At 36.1% G+C, this 22,807-nt stretch overlaps 3 protein-coding genes across 4 annotated transcripts; all 3 read right to left on the bottom strand.

Moving 5' to 3' along the window:
• Window positions 1–5,790: 5,790 nt before the first annotated feature.
• On the bottom strand, window positions 5,791–14,318 carry LOC117618812. 2 transcript variants are annotated; one of them, XM_034348544.1, is made up of 14 exons: window positions 13,561–14,309; window positions 13,269–13,355; window positions 12,874–12,983; window positions 12,293–12,343; window positions 11,296–11,467; window positions 10,644–10,961; window positions 10,322–10,525; window positions 9,081–9,566; window positions 8,745–8,954; window positions 8,298–8,486; window positions 7,129–7,292; window positions 6,824–6,976; window positions 6,643–6,721; window positions 5,791–6,553 (listed from the first exon to the last, which is right to left on the bottom strand). In XM_034348544.1, the coding sequence occupies exons 1-14, from the start codon at window positions 13,996–13,998 to the stop codon at window positions 6,110–6,112; spliced, it is 3,105 nt and encodes a 1,034-aa protein (XP_034204435.1). In that variant the 5' UTR covers window positions 13,999–14,309; the 3' UTR covers window positions 5,791–6,109. The 2 variants fall into 2 exon arrangements, with proteins under 2 accessions (XP_034204435.1, XP_034204436.1); XM_034348545.1 differs by lacking the exon at window positions 6,643–6,721 and having other exon boundaries at window positions 13,561–14,318.
• A 1,378-nt stretch (window positions 14,319–15,696) lies between these two features.
• Window positions 15,697–18,623, bottom strand: LOC117620291 (UDP-D-xylose:L-fucose alpha-1,3-D-xylosyltransferase MGP4). Its single transcript, XM_034350455.1, has 4 exons — window positions 17,740–18,623; window positions 17,001–17,162; window positions 16,526–16,741; window positions 15,697–16,377 (listed from the first exon to the last, which is right to left on the bottom strand). Exons 1-4 carry the CDS (start codon window positions 18,217–18,219, stop codon window positions 16,168–16,170), a joined length of 1,068 nt encoding a protein of 355 aa, XP_034206346.1. The 5' UTR covers window positions 18,220–18,623; the 3' UTR covers window positions 15,697–16,167.
• Window positions 18,624–18,982: 359 nt separating this feature from the next.
• On the bottom strand, window positions 18,983–22,263 carry LOC117618717 (protein ABIL1). The gene is made up of 9 exons (XM_034348424.1): window positions 21,851–22,263; window positions 21,006–21,088; window positions 20,648–20,798; window positions 20,461–20,560; window positions 20,287–20,379; window positions 20,069–20,156; window positions 19,883–19,935; window positions 19,658–19,764; window positions 18,983–19,569 (listed from the first exon to the last, which is right to left on the bottom strand). Exons 1-9 carry the CDS (start codon window positions 21,941–21,943, stop codon window positions 19,411–19,413), a joined length of 927 nt encoding a protein of 308 aa, XP_034204315.1. The 5' UTR covers window positions 21,944–22,263; the 3' UTR covers window positions 18,983–19,410.
• Between the last annotated feature and the right edge of the window lie 544 nt (window positions 22,264–22,807).

Raw genomic sequence — 22,807 nt, 5'->3', positions numbered from 1 at the left:
ATAGTAGCAAACCAAACTCTTCAAATTGAAGTTTGTTGAGTTATTGGCAATTTGAAAAGCTTTGTTTGCTATTTTAATATTTTGTGCCCTAGTAGACTCTTTAATTCAATTAATGCAATGTCATGAAAAAGAATGAAAACATGTGAAAAATGTCTATATTTATTGCTTGAAAAGAAAAAAAAAATGCATGTTTTTAACATTTTCAAGGTAAGTTTTTATTTTTCCAAAGTAATCAAATGTTTTGAAGAGCCACGGTCAACTTATCAATCATGAAGAGAGACAGAAAGATGTTGCAGCTTTGATGACTGAGTTTAACAAGGCTGTTGGAGAGGGTTTCGATGATGTGGCTCATCTATTTTAGCATTCCAAAGTTGTTAAAGAGATTGTTGATGATACTCTTACAATAACATATTCAAACTCGCGAAAAACCTAAAATTTATCCACTTCATTAGCTAAACTGTTAGTAAATCTATTAACTTTAATTCATACTCAAATCCATTAACTCCTAGGAAGTGCCCTACATGGAGAAGTAGTAAAACTTCCCTTTAATCGCAACAAAAAGTGATAGGCACAACTACCTATCACCAATACAAAAGGTGATCATGCTTAAATTTTGATAGTGATCGCGTACCAAATCGAGATCCTAGAGCATTAATTAAAGTACAGCCAAAAGATGAATAATGGAGGGAATATTAAAGTTTTTCTGCTGCCCTGGGCCCTGATGTTAATTAAAGAAGAGCATCAATGAGCTTAGCTTGATTATTCCTTAATTTGATAAACAATGAACTTTTATCATGACGGAATTGAAGGTGAACAAAGGTAATTAGGAGTACATGCGAGAGTTTATTCAAATATAGTGAGCGTTTCAATCAATTTTAATACTCCAGTTTCATTCCAAAACTGGATCAGTTTCACCAGACACGATGGAGCACTAGCTAGCTAGGGAAACAAAAACTAAACAAGTTAAATATACATTTAGCCATGAACAAACAGCCAAATTGATTATGAACCAACCAAGGCACTGTGATGTGTGGAAGGTTACCTTGACTCTCTTTTTCTTTTTCTTTTTTATCATAAAAGGTTACCTTCTGACTTTCATATAAAAAATAATATACATGAGCTAAGCTGCTATTAGATTGATTTCATGTATATATATCCATGAACTAATTAAGCTAGTTTTGAACGTGACGCAAATCCCTGAATGTTAACGGCAACAGCGTGCGCATCGACCGACGTTGACGCGCCCCAAAGACACAGAGAAATCCATTCTCCACTCGTTGGTAAGCCACCTGACATAGCATTCGCAGCAAACCAAAACAACATGCGTACTCGCCCATGAAATACAAGATGAAAATCAAGAACGGGACAGGGTGCCAATAGCCTGGAAGCAAAACTGAGAGCAGTGAGGCGACTGAAAGCAGACCAAAAAACCTCATGGCGAAGCGAGAGTAGGTATGAGCTTAAGTAGGGAATCTTAGCCTAGTCCCAACAGCCAAGCAATAAGCAATTAAGCTGGCTATGGAAACTAGGATTAGGGTTGGATGGGTTTCAAATGGAGAAGCTGACATTATTGATCCTGGGAATTTGATTTCAACAAAGGGGAGGAGAATGGGAACGATAAAAGCAAGAATAGCATGAGTGGAAGTGGAAGTGGAAGCAACTTGTTTGGCAAGATTGATTTGGAGAATATTAAACGTGATTTTGAAGGTATTGTGTTCATGCAAGATTATTATGGATTGGCGCCATTGATCATGAAGATCGGCCATGGTGTAATAAAACTAGCTGTATCATAGAAGCCAAAGTCTAGGTCTCTAATATTTATAGATCCACACTTGGTGAATGAGGAATTTTTTAGCGGATGCGCTATCTAAAGTTATTAGCTTAAAATCTAAATAATTTTTATTTATTTTTTTGGTATTTACAGTTTCTATATATTTTTTTTAAAGTAAAAGTATACATTAAATTATATAAATCACTTTAGTTGTAAGTACCCAAAAAAAAAAAAAAAAAAAATTATAGTTAGAGCTAAGGACAAAGGTTAAAATTTGAGAGTTAGAACTAAGGACTTTACCTTTACTATGCGTATTGGTGTTACGATAATCTTTGACACCAAATACAAATGCAGAAGACCTTTGCATATTGATGTTAGTAAGGTATGAAATTGCATATTTTTATTTATTTATTTGTTAAAATACTGGTTATATAGGTTTATTTTTATTTTTATTTAGATCAAAAGTCACTTTTGGTCCCTGTAGTTTGACACTTTAACTATTTTTGACCCTGTCATTTCAATTCTGTCAATTTTGTCATTGTAGTTTCGTATTTGTAGCAATTCAAGGACATATTAGTATTCTTGTCAATTTCTTTAACGATGCAAGGGGCAATTTCATCAACCCAAAACCTTTGAGCGTAAAAGCTTGTTTGAAATTCTTCCCATTTCATATTTGGGCTTGAAATTCAACCACTAATCCCAATTTTTAAAGAACCCTAAACCCAAATGACTAATTTCAAGCCCTAATATGAAATTCGGGGAGTTTCAAAAGAGTTTTTATGCTCAATGATTTTGGGTTGACGAAATTGTCCCTTACATCATCAAAGAAATTGACAGAAATATTAATTTGTCCTTAAATTGCTACAAATATGAAACTACATAATCAAAATTGACGGAATTAAAAAAATAGAGTTAAAAATGATTGAAATGCTAAACTATAAGGAGGAAAAGTGACTTTTGACCTTTTATTTACCTCAAATCTTCACTGGCCCACAGCACATGGCAGCCCACTATTCAATCAACAAAAGATATTGTATTGCAGGTTGATGTCGACTGTGACGGACCAAATTTTTCGTTTGAATTCGAAGTTTTTTAATTTCTTACTTTTGGGAAAAAACAAGGCATAACCAAATAGGCTTATAAAAATGCTTGTGGTTTTGGGAAAGAGACTCGCTACATGAATTAAGTTATTAACTATTCTAGATTCACTTATGATCTGATACATAGATTGTGGCGGGGACGTGTATCTAATTTTATAATAAAGGAGGTTTTTGAAATGTGAATATTATATATTCAGTTAAGCATCTTAAAGATCCGAATCATTCATTTTGTAGATTTTCTTATCATTAAGGATCATTTTTATAAAAGGAGAAAAATTTCCATAAAACAGAAATAGCATAACGCATGACAAGCGTGATAAGAGCATCCACAATGGACTCCCTAAACCACCTCCTTAGACAAATTTTAGGAAGGAATCATAAAAAAGTAACTCCAACCATGCTCTCTATACATCTCCTAAAATAGGGAGTCCTCTAGGACCTCTTAAATCTGAGGAGATAGAAATGACTCATAGTTGCTCTATATAATTTAATGTTATTTTATTTAATGCTAACTATTTTTTATTTTATTTTTTAATAGAGATGGGCCAGTCAAAAAAGAGTTATAGCATTTATGACTCTCCAAATTAAGGAGTATGGTTGGAGTTGAAATTTTTTAGAGAGTTCCTAAAATAATTTTCTTGTATTTTTAGCTAAATTTTAGACAAAAAGTAGAACTCCTAAAATAGTTTTCTAATTCTTTCACATGGCATAATATTATTAATTGGGAATAACAAAACTGTGTTGTTCTCATACATGTCGAGCCCTACTGATCCAAATCAACAGAAGAGTATCAACGAACCAATTTTTTACAACCCCTCTACTACTCACCACCATCTCCAACAGATGGGGCGCAATCTTCACAATAATATCTTTTCTTTGTCAATTGCTTTCTGTTCTGTTCCTATCCATATCATCGTGGTTAAAAGACTTTTCCTCTGGTAAAAACCTCAAGTTGTATTAATTAATGGTTTTTTTATGAACTGTAAAGCTTTCCAGATGCGCATATAAAAAGTTATAAAATTTTGAATAGTTACAGGAAAATGTGGACCAAAAGCGATGACGCTTCTTAATTATACTTTTTCATTGCTGTGCAAAATCTATACATACGTCGACAAGAAAGTCATATTTGATGCCAAAATAATACAAGCCATTTACATTGCCAACAGCAACAGGAACGAAGAAAAAAACCTAACCTAACCAAACTTATGTATCATGTTCATATTATTACGTTAATTTAGATTTTCCAACATGTTATTATTTAGTATTATTATGTTAACTAATGTATCATGCGGCCACAACATGGTAAGACTTGCAAATTGTATTTTTGTCATTTCCAGCCAACTCAGGATCCATGGAATTTGGAGAGATTAAAGAGAATTAATCATGGCTTAGAGCTTTAGGAGTTGTTATTATGGATCACTTTATGAATCGATCATTACATTATCTGTGTAGGGTTGGATACAAAGTTAAATTATTCGTTGGTCTGGCATGCACAAGTCAAGCTGACGAGGCACATGTCTCATTTCACTATCAGTGTCGTCTAGACCTTACGCCCCCATGTTCGTTGACCCATTGTCAATTTGTCTCATTATAAATTTTCCACCACTTTCTAAGTCACATTTGAAAATTTGCTCTACTTTCTCTCCATAGAAATAGATTTTAGGTAATCAGACACCATTTAGTTTACGGAACGAATTTGAGGATAAATTATTTCTCATGTCATTTTTTAAGGGATGGGAAATGGAATATTTTTTTTTCCACGCATGAAAGTAACCGGGAGATATCACTTTGTTTTATTTCCCATGTTTGTTTTGAGTAGCAATGGAAAACAAAGTTTGTATAATTTTCAATTATACCCATATTAAATAAAATAAAATAAAGAATGCATTTAATGATACATTGCAATGCTAAATTGTTAAAGGAGACAAAATGGTCATGAAAAATGTGCATTAAATGTTGACTCATTTTCTCAAACTTTTCCATGATGAGGGAAAACAAAACCCAAGTTGAAAGGAGCGCTTCATTTTCTCCCCTTACTTTTTCATGTGCCAAGCAACCACTTCTCATGCCTAGACTTACCAAACGTGGAAAAGCAATTGATTTCAACATAAAGCATTTTATTTTTTATATATAAAGATTAAAGGATAATTCTCCATTAAGGATTTTATGTTAAGGATATTTTTAATCTCAGCCATTGGATGCATGTATAGAAAATATGTTACTCACTAACACATCTAATAGATGACTAAAAAAACAAAACCTATTAGAAATCCTCAACCAATCCTTAGAGCAACTCCACCCATTTGCCCTTTGCCATGGCAAGGGGGGGCTAGGGCAACCACTATTCACTGAATAGTGGTTGACCTTGCAAAAAGCCATTTCCGTTTCCACCCGTTGCCATGGCAAAGGGCAATTACTCCCCCTCGGGCCAACCCAAGCTCGTAGCCCCCACCTCCTGCCCGGGAAAGCCTGGCCCGCTGGAACTTGCTTTTTCACGCAGCCCGCCCCCAGCCTCGGGCTTGGGCTGCTCGGTGGAACTGCTCTTAACATAAAAATCCTTACTGGAGAAGCTCCCAATATTTGATTATTATAAGTTAAATACACACACATGTTATTGACGTGCTTCCAGCAATATTTAGAGGAAAAAACTTCCTTCATTCCCCTATAAGTAGGAACTTACATTCCTGCCAAGTATGACGTGTAGAAGTTCTTCTTTTTGTGTTTTGATGAATTATTTTTAACGTGTGTCAAATCATAATTTGCAAGAATGAAGAGTATCCATATTTAGAGGAATATGGAGGCAAGCAGTATCCGTATTTAGAGACCATAATCAACAATTAATTCACATGCATACAAATTACCTCTGACAAACCAGGGGAAGGTTAAAAGAAAAGGGATTTGAGGTTACATTCAGAGGCATTGAAGATTGCGTCATAAGTAACAAATGTTCAACTTCACAATATTGTATTTTCTTTTCCTGTTAAGAATGTAATGAGAAAGGAAAAATGGGATTATAAGGAACAGCAAGTAAAACTATTATACATTTACCGCCACTCATTGACACTAATGACCAGAGGGGTGCATTTTTTTACATACAAAAAGACCTCACATACAGATTACAACTATGTGCACCTTCCTCGCAAGAATTAAAAATTAGAGGGAAAGAAAAAAGAATAATCAAATTAATGAACTTCTACTTCCAAAACATCCTAATTAATCCGTGAAATCAATTTGATTATTAAATCCTTGTAACCATTGTTGCGTTTGAATTATCTGTGCCTTCTGGTGGGGGCTTTACATACTTGCCAATTGCTTTCTGGTGAGTCCGCTTCCTTATCCTTTCTATTTTTTCCTTACTCTTCTGCTTCCTCTTCTCTTTCTGCTTATGCCGTAAATTTCTCTCTTTTTCGTATACACCTTGCCAGAAGACCTCACCTGTTGACGGCCACAACCACCGCCTCCTGGGGTGCTCTAAATCTGATTCTTCTGCCAAGTCCTCATCCATGCTCTTTAGGGTGGAGTATGAGAACCATTTGATCCACATATGACCTCTCCGACTCTTGAACCTATGCTGTTCCTGCATCACACCAGTCTCAGGGTGCACATATACCATCCTCCTCGCGCTGTGGTATGCCCAAACATTTACAAGTAACTCAAGAAGCCGTGAGTAGCAATGTTTGTCCTACAATTTGCAAATACACTCAGTAAGTACAACAAAGTAAAGCAATATTTATCAGTAGAAGAAAACTCATAAAAGCAGACGCAAATTACTTTTGACAAACTCAGATAACAGCGTCCACTTGAATGGTGTTCATCATACATTTGTGCATCCAAAGCATCCACAAACATTCTGCACTCCGAACAGTTCATATTAACAGTTAAAGAATTCAATTTCTAAGTAGATAAGTAAGAGCATCTCTGTAAAGATGCCCACAAGTGCAAAATCTCCTACCTGGAAAACATTACAAACTCTAGGAATGACTTCGTTGGCAAAGCCCAGGTATGCATGACAGACCACGTGTCCCCATCCACAGGCATGGGCGGTAAAGATTCTGTATTGTACTTTAAGCCATACATCCTTTTAAAAGCCTCCGAAAAAGCAAACCTTCAATTTACCATGTGGAGAGATTAGGTGAAAGATTCTTCAACAGACATTAAGAGAGAGAGAGGGGGGGGGGGGGGGAGAGAGAGAGACAGAGAGACAGAGTTATGAGCAAAATTTATAACAAGAATCAACCAAAGGATCACCAGTCTTACTTGCAGTTTCCAGCATTTATACCATCACAGAATGACCAAAAATCTTGTCTCAGATCATTCCGTGGATCATCATCCATACGCACCCAAAAGTACAGTGCATCCCCATGCCTTCGTGTTTGAATAGCATCTAACAAAGCATTTTCAGCTATTCCAGATAAAGATGCCTGTTCCAATCACAATCCCCCATATTAGATATAAAGGATCCTATATAAAAGAAAATGTAGAAAGAGGAAAATAACTCATTGCTTTGTTTAAACATTTTTCCACTCTGTTTCAAATTTGGGGACTGAGCTCTAAGAATACCCACAAAAGTGGAGATACCAGACACAACCATTCAGTCCACTTGGTACAAAGTTCTCTTTTATCCAAACTTTGAGAAGGTTTATTATACAATTTATTTGTTGTCACTTTTTTTCTTAGGTATTTTATTTTAAAGCAACAGTAGTCATACATCATTTGTAGAGTGCAACAACATTAGGCATTGACATGATGACATGAAGTATCCTAGGATTCCTAGCCATCATACATACGTGACTGATTACATACACATGATGCCTCTTGTTATTAATTGTATTAATACATATGCAATCATCTGTTCGTGCACTGGCTAGTATAGTTTATGCCATCAAGTCAATGCTTCTTGTTATTAATGTACTCTACAAATGTTGCAAGACTATTATTGCTTAAAAAAATAGAATGAAAAAAAAAAATTCGTTTTGAATCTCGCTATATGGCTAAGACTATTATCATATTGATACTTCTTGTTATTAATTGTTCCCAGAAAAAATTTAAAAAAAACTAAAATGGAATCACGTTCTATTAGGTATTATTACTTGATCCATGATTACGGCACTATGAAACCTAGAGTCTTACTGGTTCCCAGGCCAGCTGAAATAGACCAAAATCTGCCTTCCAACATGCCAAGAATATAAAACTGATAATGCCCAATATCCCAACTTCCAACAAGACCCAAGAGGACAAAACAAAGATGCAGAATAAGCACTGGTAGGCGCTCAAAAGTTTGTTGAAATCATGTGTACAAATGTAAGGCAAAATTAATAAACTTCAGGGAGATGTAGAGACAGAGACAGAGAGACAGAGACAGAGAAGACAGAGAGACAGAGATAGAGAGACAGAGACAGAGACAGAGAGACAGAGAGATCCAATACCTTCCTTGCTGTTATTCTCCATGACTGAAACCCTATCCAAGCATTTTTATGTATACGATCAATCCGGTTTGCAATAGCAAAGAAGGCTCCATATTCACCAAGTAGATCTCGATAATAAGGGTTATTAAGAAGTGGAAGACGAGAAGGTGCATCAACATCATCGGTCCTAGGTCTTCGACCTTTAGTGGACTACAAGAATTTATTTTATGCAATAGTCAGAAAGAAATTCAAAGGCGTCTCTATTATATTGACAACAAAGACGAGACAAATAGGAGATTTAAAGCCTCAGCTAACAAGAAAATGGCAACATAGTTTGCACAGCATACACTTTACTAACATCAATGTTTTGGGCACAACAATTGTATTGCACGTACGTGCATTTATATCATATAATGTTCAAATAACTCTATAAAATGAATACAATATATGAGATATTACAGAACTCACCAACCCAATTCCCCGATAAAGAGATTTTAGGTGTAAAAAAGGCCAGGTCCCCTCACCAAAGTAAGGTTCATATATACACAATGGTTGGCCTATCCTCTCAAGCTCCCTTTCATCCCTTTCATGCAAATCATTCTTGGACCGATCAATTCTTTTGGCATTTCGATACACTTCCTCCCATGTTCCATGGGATTGATCACTTCTATCCTTTAACTGCACAAGATTTTAAAGTGTGTGTATATATAAATAGACATAGCACCAACAGCAAATAAAAGTGGCGGCAAACTAGTTGAATCCATATCTAGAAACAAAAAAATTACTGCACACTATAGTCCTTACCATTTCTTCCTCTCTTCTTTTTTTGGAATTCACCATCTGACTGTATTTTTCTTCGGCCCATATACTGTATAGAAATGAATAATTGGTTGCAGTGATAGCATTAAATGTCTGCTGTTGAGTACGATTATACTGCTCCTCGAAGTCATCTAAAAATGTGTGACTTCTCAAATTTCTATCAAGATATGTTAAATTTGATACTGCTTCAAATAAGTGCCATTGCCATTGTTCTTTCAATTTTGGAGGGATTTCTGCAACAGCCCTGGGCGGTGCAACTTCCGAGGGGAGCATGAGAACATTTTCAAGAAGCGAAGCATATCCTTCAATAGTTTCCGACACCATCATGCTTTTTGCAGTACCTCTCCCTATTGAGGCAATGTTGCGAGCTAGAGGTGATAACTTTCCTTTCGAAATAACTTGCAAAATGATTTGTGAAAGAACCCTGATATTTTCCTTAGGGAAAAGGTAGCCGTTGACTCTATCATCAACCTATTTGTTATTGCAAATACAGTTAGTAGTCCTCCAATGAAGCAAAGATATACAACAATTTAACAATCCAAAACTAAACAAAAAGGAATTCATGTAGATTCACAATCTTAGTGTTTGAGATGCATAGAAAGCAATCATTGTTACATAGCAACATATTTCATACCCCACATTTCAATCCATTAGATTCTATGACCCAGATTCAACAGTTTCCAGATAATCTTAGCCACTTAACACTAAGATGTATGATAAAGCGAATTTGCCATTAAAATTAGCATCCATTCTAACAGGACCTTTTTTTAAGGGTCTGAAAGTCCATTGATGGGGAGAATGCTCACTCAACGGAGAAATCAAATTGTACCAATCTTTTCACATAACAGGAACTTAGCCCCTTTTTTAGTTTTGTATGCCAGATAGGGGACAAAATTTTCTGAGGTTTTAATACTGGCATGAGCAATTGTATCAATGTGTCCAAGAAATAAGAAATAATCATGAGGAGGTTGAAATAGTTAAGTGGAAAAAGATATATAGAGGAATTTATGAGGAGCACAAAGATAAACAGTGAAAAAGGATTGTTGCTGACCATCCCAAGCACTTCTTGCTGATTATGACTTTCAGTTAAACTTAGAACTCAAGGATATGAATGCTTAGTCATAAAATTTTCGTTGATATAAAAACCTTAAACTTAGAACTCAAGGATTATGACTTTTATCAGACATATAGGCGTGTGGTCAAGTAAGCAACATAAAAAACCATACATATTTCCTGATCATGGAGAGATCTGGGGCAACAATTGGTTTCCCAAGGCACATGGCCCTGATTAAAATGTCTGGAAATGATTGCTCTTCAAGGAAGGATCCATATATCACAACATCAGATATGCTTAGGACGCTGTCTGCAGCCATATCAACAGCTACATGCTTCACAATGCCACTTGGGTACTTCAAGTTGTAAGCAATGGCCTAAGAATAGATCAACCAATAAGAACCATAAAATCATGTATCTTCAAACTTCCTATCAAAAAAATAATAAATGCATAAATCTTCCCCAAACAAATTGAAGCAGTCTGCAGATACACACCTCAACAACGGAACTATAGTTACTTGTTGAGTCTCCACTCAAAACAATAATTTTGAGATGAGAATAAGAATTATTATCCAACGGGAAGTCCTCAAGAAGCGGTAATACAGCCCGTAGAACAATGGAATGCTCCAACCACAAGCCCCTGTACAAAAATTGGCTTCCCACAATTGTAATTACAACATCTTCAGACCCATAACCCATCTTAGCAAGCAGATGATTTTTGTCTAACACCATAATGGAATCTGCCTTGCAGGCTTCAGCAGGAGAACCCGGAATAACAAAAAAGTTTCCAGCATCAAATACTGAGTAAGCCATCTGTGCAAGTAAAGAAACCATTCAAACTTCTAGTTAGTACAATTTAACACCAATGATAGTATGACTACTAAGTCAGAAACACAATTGTCTAACACTACTAAAAATATGATTTTTCTATAGATATTGTTGGTTTTATTGGATGATGATCACCATTCAACATTCAGGTGTCCCAGGGGACTGAGCCCAAATGCTCTAAATAAGGGCCAGCAATGGCCACTCAGATGTCCAGATGAACCATGGATTAGTATAGGCATAGTAAATCACCCTTTTAACTCCTGATAGAATGATAAATATGTTCAAAGTGCTATAAAATCAAACTTTGTCTGAATCTTACCGGCAGGAAATAATTTGGGAAGACAACAACAGTAGATCGGCTGAAGAGTCTTTTCCAATCATTAAAGAGTTCAATCTGCCTATTTGAAGAGTATTTTCTTGATCGAGTAGCAAGCGCTTGTTCATGGATGGTCCATAGTATAGGTAAAGACTTGAAAGGTTCCTGCACAAAACTGTAACAAGTAAAATCATTCACCTTGGCTGATAGAGAAGTTGCTGATGGAAAAAACACCAAAGCATCAACTACATTTGAGAAATATACATGAAAAGCAAACTGCAGATCACAGAAAGTGTATTGCAGCTTTTTTATATTAAGAAAATTCAACAAATCATTACAGAAATTTACCCATAAAAGGAAAAAGAAGAAGATAGAAATGAACAGCTGTTGCATAGTTAGGAAATCTCATCCACTGACAAAAGGAATAAAGAGTTTTCATAATGACAATATACAGATACAAAAGTTTGCACAATATTGTTGATGATCACAGGATGTTCATAGAAAACCACAACAGTATCACGAGAAGAAATCTAACAGCTTCTCTATAAATTATATTCTTGCCCTGTGAAATCTCTCAATCGTATACATATTTTCCAAAAGCTTTTCTGATGTCAAGGTGTAATGTATCTCTACAACCTTCTCTTGCAATCTCGACATGCAATTGCACTCCTAACAAAGGGCAAATATAATTTTCCTGAACCTGGGAGGTTTCACACCCATGGGCCTAAACCTAGTGCATTTTGAGATCCTTTTTTGAGTAAATAGCTATACCTTTCTATGGCAGCCTCACTAGTGCAGTTTAGAGGAGATCCTCATGCCACTAAATACGTCTCTTATGTTCTTGCACTAAAGCGTATCTTCAAAATTCAGACATATATATATGGGGGGAGAGAGAGAGAGAGAGAGAGAGAGAGTAGAGGAAAGTAAAGAAACAAGTTCAAGTGACAGCAATAATTAGGAAGTATCATAATTTTTTATGTAATTAAATGATATATCGTACCAAGAAAAGATGCCCTTTGCTTCAAGAGAGTTCACAAGTATGCCATCATAACTGCAAGATACATATATGTAGATCAGATTCAACCACCATTTAATGGATCCAAAATACTGAACCATGCTAATTAATATTGACTTGTTGAGCAACAAGTTGAAAAAAAATAATAATAATAATAATAAAAAACCAATCCCTATAACATCCACTGTCACAAGTCACATAATTTCCCAGGAAATTAAAGTGATATTACATTTCTCTCAACAATTCAAATAACCATGGCAAATTGGTAATTCATTCGAAACATTTGAATCATGGTGTGAGTGGATTTGGTCCCAATACAGCAAATGAAATACTAAGGCTTATTAAACTTCAAAAGTAAATAGCATTAAGGATCCTGCATACAAACAATTAAACTTGATAATATTTAGAAGATGAAAAAGGGCTCATGAAAAGAAACGAAGCTCAATTGTAGCATTATTTCATTGATTCTCCAAATGAGGTCAACCAAACAAAACATTTGTGCGAGCAGAAACAAGAGGACATTCAATATTGTTGCATTGAAAACAAAATTAGCATAAAAGGCATACTTTAGCCAGTCTATATTGAGCTCTGACTGGTCATAGGTTTGGATAATGGTGACCGGAACTCCTAAACTTCTCCAAACATCATGCACAGGACCATCTTCAAGTGAATAAACCTGCAATTATAAAACACATGACACAAAACACCATCATATATATCTCATGCAATGATGCATAAAAAATCCTGCCAGTAAATCTATGCTTAACACAGAATTGAATGTAAATACTTATAGCTAAAAAGACTACTTGTAATCCATAAGACCTGCATGTCCCTGTTGACAAACTAATAAAGGAAGGAATAAAAGCAGTACTGCAACCATTAGCATATGAAAACATATAACCGTATGAAGCTATCGCTAAATTTGAAGTTACATTTTTCAAAAGTATGGAAGTCAAATTACCGAAAATGCATATCCAATCTCCTGCAAAGCAGCTGCAACAGTCACCATCAATAACTGTTGTGAAGCAACCGACAGATCTGCAAAAACCTTCCAAGTAAAAGAACGAAAGCAGAAGGGCAACACAGAAAAACAAATCAGTGAAGATACAGAGTAAGCACTCGGTCATATAGAAACCAATAAGTCAACAAAGCTTCAAATGTAATGCATTTGAAGTGCAAGTAGCCAAACCAAAACCCAATATCTGAAAAGCAATAAACGAGGGAAAAAAGTTCGGCAAAAATTGAAAACTCACCAGTGCAAGCTGAGGTTTTCTGTACCCAAAATGCTGCCGTGTCCTATTCATAGCAGAAGTCAAACTAGCCTCTCTAGCTTCCTTCTGAAATTTCTCGAAAAGCTTTGAAGGCTCAAATCTTATGTCCTCCCCAAAATCCAGCAAACCCAACTCCTTCAAAAACCTCAAATCTTCTGAATTCAATTCCACATTTTTCATTAAAACCCCTGACTTTTCAACCACCGAACCAGGCAAGAACATTTGGAAAAGAACCACAAAGAATAGAAACACAGCCACAGTGCAAATCCATTGGAGGTAATCTAGCTTCTTGAGGAGCAGAAACCTTGAAAACTTCGATCTGGGTCTCTGTAAAAATGGGTGCCTTTCAGTTCTACCAGTTGATGAAGACCGAAGAAGAGGGTCTCTCTTCAATGGAACCCCACTTTCCAAAGAACCCATTTTAGCTAGCTTCCCATCAATTTACAATGAAAAAGTTTCAAACTTCACACGATCACATCAAAATCAAAGCTTATTTCTAAAAGAATCAGATCAAAGATCAAAAACCCAAAGTTACAGTCTTACAGACACACTTCTTAAAGGGTGTGGGTTTTGGAGATAGCGTTTTGCAAAGGATGCTTGTGAAGTTAGTAAAAGAGAGGTCAGAGATTGATTGGGCTGTAGCAGTGAAGGTGAGAAGTTGGTGTTTGATATTGACGTGGACTTTGAAAGCGATTTTTTAAGGTTTAACGAAATATTTGGAGAAGAAAAAATTGGATTTTTTGTGATCTAAGAAAAGGATAATAACAGGACACGACAAGATGATTGCTTGCTTTGCCTGTGAGCGATAAACTCGGGCCAAAATCCAAACTCATTAGGGTAATTAATTGTCTGTCTGTACGTTCCTTTTTTTTCATATGTCCAAAATTACGAAATACTTCACCCCCTAAGTCTATGTCCTAAGAATTTCTCATCAAAAATTTTTTTTATATATAAATAAATAAAAAGATGTCCTCAGAACTTTACCCTTTTTTCTTTACAATGGTCCCAATTTATTATTGAACCATTTTGGCGTGGCAATTGCACCAAAGGTTATTGTATATTTTCTTTTCCAGAAGAAAATATCTTGACAAGCTGTCTTACATTACATGAATGCATCATACATGAGAGCGGCAATTAGGAATTTTCCCCTTTGAAATCGAGTTTATTTTATGAGCATCTTACGTTACCACTTCACACAATCTCAAGTATTGTTTTTGGCTTGGATTTTCTCAATAATTGTGTTTTATAAACTAATAGTTTATACTAGTGGCTGAAATTAAGATCATTCAGAGCTTAATTTCCTAGTACTTAAAAGGGTAGCTTTAAGCTTTTGCATTTTTTTTTTAAATTTGAATAAAGCTTTTGCACTTTGGCAGATTTTGATGGACAGTTTGTGTAGTTTCTCTTTAAAATTGATTTACCAATTGAATAGGAGGTGGACTGAACATACATACAGTAACGCAAGCAATTGGAGGCATTTTACAAGTGATCTGCTTTGATTTCTTAGGAAGTTTCATAACTACGTTTATGAATCCTGATTCTATTGTTTCACGTGAAATTCTATAATATTCAGTTTTTTCAGCCTCCCAGCGAGTGCCTCATTATATTTGAGACAGTTACTGAAGCGCCTATGCAATTGGCTCTCATACATCAACGTAATGAACCCACGCTTGCATTAATGGCTTGAAAGCAAAGTAGATGGGAGTCACCCATGCCCACGGAGACTGCCGCACGCTTGCATTGATGGCTTGAAAGCAAAATAGATGGGAGTCACCCATGCCCACGGAGACTGCCGCTAACATAATTCATGTAAATTATTCTAGTGTTTATCAAATGCTTTACGTGTGGATCTCCCTTGTCACGTCTCTAATTCAATGCTTAATTGACTAATTTGACTCAGCTTTGACTATCGGCAAAACAAAACGCAACTCCCCTTTTTCCTTCGTTTGGAAAGGAATCAAAAGATGTCCCCCTCTTTGCTGCTTCCTTTTTGTTCCTTATTCTCTTTGGCTATATGCCGTGCGGCTTAGAGAACTTATACCAGTATGAAAGTGTTTAGTTTATATCATTATCCAAAAATTCACAGCAATAATAACATCCCAGATGAATAAATTCTCATCTTTATGTTTATCCACAATACTTTTATATATAGCCTTTAAAAAAGAATGTAATAAATATCTGGAATATTTGAAAAATATTAAACTAATGGGAAGTTACACCACAGAAAAGGGTTGTGAACAAAAAATGAATTTCAACAAAAAAAACTTAGTCAAAAATATGCGCAAAGGGGCACAAGGCATCAATTTATGTTGTATAACCAGTAGACCTCGCTGTATAAGCTATCTGAAGTCCCCTGCCAAACATCAACATGTGAATGAAACATCCTGCCTCATTCTTAATCCATATTCATTGCTTTGAACAAACCATCAGCACAGAACAATAGTCGGCCGATAACACCAGATTCCCTTTCATAGTCAGTTACAAAAACCATCATGCAGGAAGGCCAGACAAATTGGTAGGAAGCATTTCCTGCAGGCTTCGATAGAACTGAGCTTCTATGTTAATAAATATCCATGACATCTTTCAATCTCATATTCTCCCAAGAGGGGACTCGAGGGCATGATCATCAACCAACCAGAGACCATAATCATGGAAGCGCTTTATCTTCTTCTCAAAACCCAAGATATAATTGTTGTGGATTATAACATGCATCCCTTTAGTTTCCTGCACCCAAGTCTTGTTCTTGAAGTATAACCCTCCAGTTGGGAATGCTGCCTGCGGCAGTAGGTAGAGATCCACCTGCAGAAAATTATAAACATAATCACTCAAAGGATCTAAAGAATTTGTGAAAATATGAAATAATCAACTGTTTGTCGCACATATGGGGCCTAAAATTATTGTACCAGTTGTTGGGGACTATCGAGAAAAACTTTTAAAGTGAACATACCTTGTTAGCAAGTTTGTCTAGTGCCCAGTTAAAAGCAGGCTGATCATTGGCCTTCTTTGCTCTGGACCACGGTTGATCTTTCATTTCCTCAATCCACTTCTTCATAACTAATTTTGCTCCACTGGTTGGACGTAGAAAAATCATACAGCTGCATATATAAGTGCGCCCTTTCTTCCCTGGAGGCGGCAGATCATGAGAGTGGTTCAGAGGTTTGACCTGGTCACCAAAATAGAAGAAAGATATTACTTGCAAAATATAACAAAAGCGCAAGTATCTCTGCAGTAATAGATATCACCACATATCCAGCTATCCACTCAATACCTAAAACATTACATCCATCAAAGAATGCACAAACAATCAAGATTGCTGAACATATCTGATGACTGATGAAGATGAAATTTTAGACAACACATGTTTAGCATCTGTTTAAAATTTAACACATGTCCACAGCTAAAACCAATACAAGTGTACTTACTGCAGTCATATCATCTGTGAAGTACACATCATGTTTCCCTTTCAAATAGGGAAAAGGATCAGCCAACCAGACCATATCAACATCATTGTACATAACGTTGTATCCAAGCTCCAAAATGTGCAACAGGTGGCGTGGCCTTCGGGAAGTAAAGTTGAAGAATCCCTACACTAGGAAACCAATCAAGATCACTTTTGAAAGGAAAAAATCAACAATTCATAAGGTCAAACAGTTCCAATAATCATATACAGGTCCACAGGAGACAAAGATAAACGCCAAGAGAAGCACTGGAATTAAAATTAAAAATAAAAAATGGAAGGGGGGGAACAATATGCTGGAGGCAAAACCTGAGAATTAAATTATTTTTCATTTTAGTTGCAAGAACTTAAGCAGAAGTTGTTAGGTGAGTGTGGGAAGCAAAAAGAAGATCATTGAAATTTGCACATCAAATTCCATCCTCACTGTGCCAATGCTGTGACAGGAAGAATTCATTGGCGTTTCACACCTTATATGCAGGAAATGGCAATGGTGCATAAGTGCATTAGTGTTACATGTATGAGGTCTTCCACAAGTACGATTATTGTTGTGCTTAAAATCAACCAACCAATTTACAAGTGGAAAATACAAAGTCTACTTATCAAGTAATTCAAGGAACCAACTTTATCAACACCATAATAATCTCAAACTTCAAAATACAAGTACAAATCAAGCCAAACCCAGAAGTTAGAATCAGCAATTATACCTGAGAACCAAACTTATGTGCAGTTTGAGAATCAAGTGCAGGCGGGACAAGCACTGCGTGGCCCGGCCACCGCTCATTCACCTTATAAAGCGTAGCATAATCTTCAGCAATCACAAGCACCTTGTCCTGGTGCTTTTGCCTGGTAATGCTTATCAACCAATTGTTCAGAAAAGGCAGGTAAGGCTGGCTTACAGCACAAACAATCACAGTCCCATTTTGGGCCACGAAGGAAACAGCTTGAGCCAATGTGTAGTCCCGCCACTTTGAGATTGAGGGCTTGGTGACTGAGAATAGGCTCTCTCGCATGCCCACCCAGGGAAAGAAGACCCCCATGACCACCATGAGTGAGAGAAGGACTAGAAGCGCTGTGGGGCTGAAGATCGAATACGATTTTTGAGAATTTGACGACGAGCGCGGGGATATTGGGTATGGATCTGAAAGTGGATTGTGAATTGGTCTTTGGTACAAGAACGACGACATTGTTTCAGAGATTAAAGGAGCAAAATTGAAACAAAGAAGAGCAGTATAAGTTGAGATCAAATGGTTCAATCTAATATATGGCTAAAAATCTCCGATGGGTTTCTTGGAAATTGTTGAAATTCAGAGGGAAACAATATCAAAATGGGATCATTAATGCAGAAGCTCTGTTTTATACATATAAAGATGAAAACTTTCAATAGATTTTGCAATTTGGAATTGAAAATAGTATCTTTGGGTGCGAGTTTGAAGAGGAAGGTAACTCGTAATATGAGATTATTGTTGAAAAACTGAAGATGTCGGGAGGTCCAAATTAACAAGGGTGCTGAGAGTGTTTCACAGTCAGTGTGGGGCGGCTTAGCAGAACACGGTTCACAGGCTAGACTAGAGGAAGGATTTTGCTTTTTGAAGTCGTTTTGGATTTACAAGTTCAACATTTTGGATCTGTCGGTGTTTTTTCATCAAACGACAAGTCGTCTTATATTAACGTCACCAAGTTAGCCAGGTAGAGGAAGAAGCTCATACGTCATGTCGATAAATGCGAAGCAGCAGCAGAAGCAGAACTACTAACCCAGTTTACATTTTCCACGTTTTTTTTCTCGCATGTGTGATTTGTGACATGCAGATAAATACACGTATTTATATTAACGAGGAACATGTCATTTGAATTTTGGCGACAAATTTTCATCATCACCAAAAGCAAATAAAATTTACAGCCATATAGTTTTCGAGTGCTTTGGGGAGTAAGTAAAGAAACACAAGAAGGTGACACTGTCAATAATCATTTACACATCTTTGAAAAATTCGAATAAGAGAAGTGAACAATACTGCAACCCATTTTTACACATAGGTACGCCGGAAAACTGGTAACGGATGGATGAAGACGGATCAACATGGAAATTCGGTAATGTACTAGAAACTAATGTAACCAATGATCATTCATCAGGTGCAACATTCTACAAATAGACATTCCCAGACTACTTCATTAACAGGACTTACGACACAATTTGCTCATTATTAAGCAGCCAAAGTGAGAGGCTTCGAGTGGGAAAAATAATTTTGATCTCAAGCAATTGATAAACTAATGGCCAAGGGAAAAGCTTGAAATCAAAATGCAAAGGAAGGATTTACAGGCAAATTGACCCACAAGACGTGAGATGTTCAGGTAGTGGTATCTTTAACTTGAATGAGGTCTCACGAGACAGACCCAGTCTTCAGCTTCATGGTTTTCTGTTTGGCAAAGAAAGCTGATAGCACACTTTTGCTGCGAACAGGGACACGCACAATCTCACGCCGGTTTGGGTTATCAAATGACCTGAATGCCGTCATTGGTCTCTGACCATCCACCGCTTCCTGCAAGGAAAAAGAACTTCACATCAGCTTTCAAATTTTCCTCATCTTTTAATACTGGGATGAGAACTTGGAGGACAGCGTAGTGTACCCTGTGTCCAGCTCCCAATGCTTGCATGGCACCAACAGAAGCAGGAACTCCACTTGGCAGCTGAAGGTGAGTTGCCAAGGATTTTGTAGCATTACTCCCTTCATTTTCTACATTCATATTAGCTGAAGTATAAGGAACTATCCTTTCTCTAGTAAAACTATCTATTTACAGCTCATTGAAACATGACAAGTTGATCTGATTATGTAACTTTCCACTTCTACATACCTAAAAGATGGAAAATTCCAGAAGTGTTTACAGAAATTTTTGTGTCTCCAGCGCTGCACAAGGGAAATGCAAAAACATTTGCACTTTTTTAGAAATATCAGGAGCAAGAGATATATTGAGAGAAAACAAATTATTCCTAGTCCCACAGAAACCAAATGCAAGATTCTTATTTCAATGAGGAATTACCTAGTCATAGCCTGTGGAGTCCCCTTCAAGGTTGACTTCGTTTCTGAAGCTAAATGCCAGGAAAGAGTTTTTGATGATGCAGCAGCACCTAAATGTAACACATTGTGGAAACACCGGACTCATTATTCGTGCAAAAAAAGAAAATGTAAAATCCAATGTTAAGCTGGCCCAGCTAAAACTGGACTTAGAAAGCAAACATCCAATGGAAAGTGACATACTTGAAGATTGAAGATGCGCTCTTGCTTGATAAGGATGTTGTCTAGTATCAGTCTGTACATGTGGACTAAAATGTACCTTCTTATTGACAGAATCTAGCCAGGACAGAAAAGGAAATAAATGTAAAAAACTCATCTCAAAAATGGCAATAATAAGTTGATAATATTTGGTCTTACTTGGTAAAATGTAGTGCTTGTGATGTCTCGGAATAAATGACAACAGCTGCTGTTGCCTCGACCCTTCTTTATCCATGTATGTTTTGCATGTAAGAAGTTTCTAGATTAAGAAATAAAGTTCGTTAAGCTAAGCTCTATCTATTTGATACCCTTTCTATTCTAACATTAGATAAATGTGAAAACTCACCTGATTTAGGCAAGTAACTGTCAGATCCATGGTTGAGACATCTAAGGTTTGCTGGTCAAGAAGGTCAGTTAATTTGTAAGCCACAGTGCCAAGGTGATCGACAGCATTAACAAGGGCCCGCACAGCATAATCTTTCAGGTTATCCAGTACCCTAATACATAATTTTAAAATCAATTTCAGCAAGCGAAGGAGCATAGAACATCATGGTATAACTGAATCAGACAAGCCATGGTTAAAGCATCCAGATATGTGGGACATGTTAGAGCATCATGTTTCTTCTCACAACTTGATCAATGAAACTAAATCTCTTTATATGCATAAAAAAAGAACCATATCTTGTGAAAACAAAGATCCTTACATTTGCTTCTGCTCACTATGAAGATAAGACTTTTCACAATATTCTGCAGCAGAATAAAGCTGAGGCCTTAAGTTCTTGAGTTCCTGAAATTAACATACTATGAGGATATATACCCAAAAAAAACATAGCATTGAGGATCCAACCATTATAAAAATGAAACATTTTCCTCTTCAAACAGCATAACCACATCAATTCAATGGATGTTATGAAGAGAGACACTAGGAACAACAAAAGGCTTCAAGCTACACCTATTGCACCAAATAACCCAATACAGCTAGTAGTGGCAATTCAGAAAATTCAAGAAAATACACGACATATTTTAAGAAAGAAACATTATGATTTCAGTCATCCAGCAATCTTCATTCAATTTCTAACATAACAAAACCTAATGCCAAATTAATGCATATGATTTCAATCATTACTAACATATAAAATTATAAAATAAAAATAAAAGGAAAAATAAAAGGAAAAATAATTGCCAATAGAACAGTAGATACCATAAAGAACCTCAACTGTCTTAACAAGCACAATGCATTGAGAAACTGAACATTCATTCATTGCCAATAATTATTCTAGGCAACACAAAAACATCAATAGATTCAAGCTAAACCTGTACCAAAGCTCGGTGTAAATTACGCAGTGTAAGAAGTTTTTGGATCTCAAACTCTCATTAAGCAAGACAACAATAGCCCCACAAATTGAAGGATCCTCCAGAGCTCAACTAAGAACAAAAACACTGAGTAGCGAAATTCAATCTAGCAACCCATAAATGCACAGCGCACCACAAACAAACCAATCAACCAAAAATGAAATGATTTCAGATCTACAAGTGTGAGAAGAAAAACCTGTAAGGCCTTGACGAAGCTCTTGCTACGCTCCATGGAGACCTCGTCGAAGGTCATCGCCGGGTTGAACGACCCGGACTGCTCCAACTCCATTTCTAACCAGACAATTCCAACGATCAATTACCACAAATTTGTACAAAGACAATACAATTAAATATGTAATTACAGCTGCGGTTAGATTTGGGGGTTAGGTTTTGGTGAGAGTGGGAGAGTGTGGTGGAAGCAACACCGAGAGGTGGGTTTTTTAATTTTATTAATTTTATTTTTTTGAGTTAAATGCAAGTGAAAATGACAGAGTATTTATTGCGAGGCGCGACCGGTGGCGCACATGTACGGGGGTAGTTGATGGATCATGGATGGATGGTGGTTCGGAAAATTTAAATAACGGCAAGGATTTTGTCGCTTTCAGAGGTGGGTTATGAGCCTGATATTCTTTCTTTCTTCTTTCTTTTTTCTTGGCTAATAAATATCAACGAAATCAAAAGATATTTGAGCAATTTTTTTATTTTTATTTTTTTTAATATGAAAAAAGTGAATTTTTCATATTTTTTTTATTTAATTAATAGTTTCAACTGTTAATATTTGAATTAACCAAGAGTATTTTCTGGTATTTTGAATGTTTCACAATTCTCTGTCTTTTGCTATATATATATATATATATTGATTAAAAACAATATATATGAAAATGTTAAATAATTCATTATGCTTTATTAATAATTAGGGATAAGAGGAAAGTCCCCCTGCTCGTGTGATCACATGCATCAATAGTGTCTATTAACGGTGTAATTCATTTATATATAGTATAAAAAGCGTGGAATGATAAAACATTCAAAATACCAAAAATTACTTTTGGTTCATTATTTCATATTGAAACTTTTCATTTAATAAGGATAATATAGTAAATTAACATATTTTCATATTAAAATTTAAAATAAAAACCAAAATATGAATATGAAG

This window comes from Prunus dulcis, chromosome 2, assembly GCF_902201215.1.
Source record: "Prunus dulcis chromosome 2, ALMONDv2, whole genome shotgun sequence".
Lineage (NCBI taxonomy): Eukaryota > Viridiplantae > Streptophyta > Magnoliopsida > Rosales > Rosaceae > Prunus > Prunus dulcis.
Note: the sequence above shows the minus strand (reverse complement) of the source record. Positions and strands in the feature narration are given on the sequence as shown.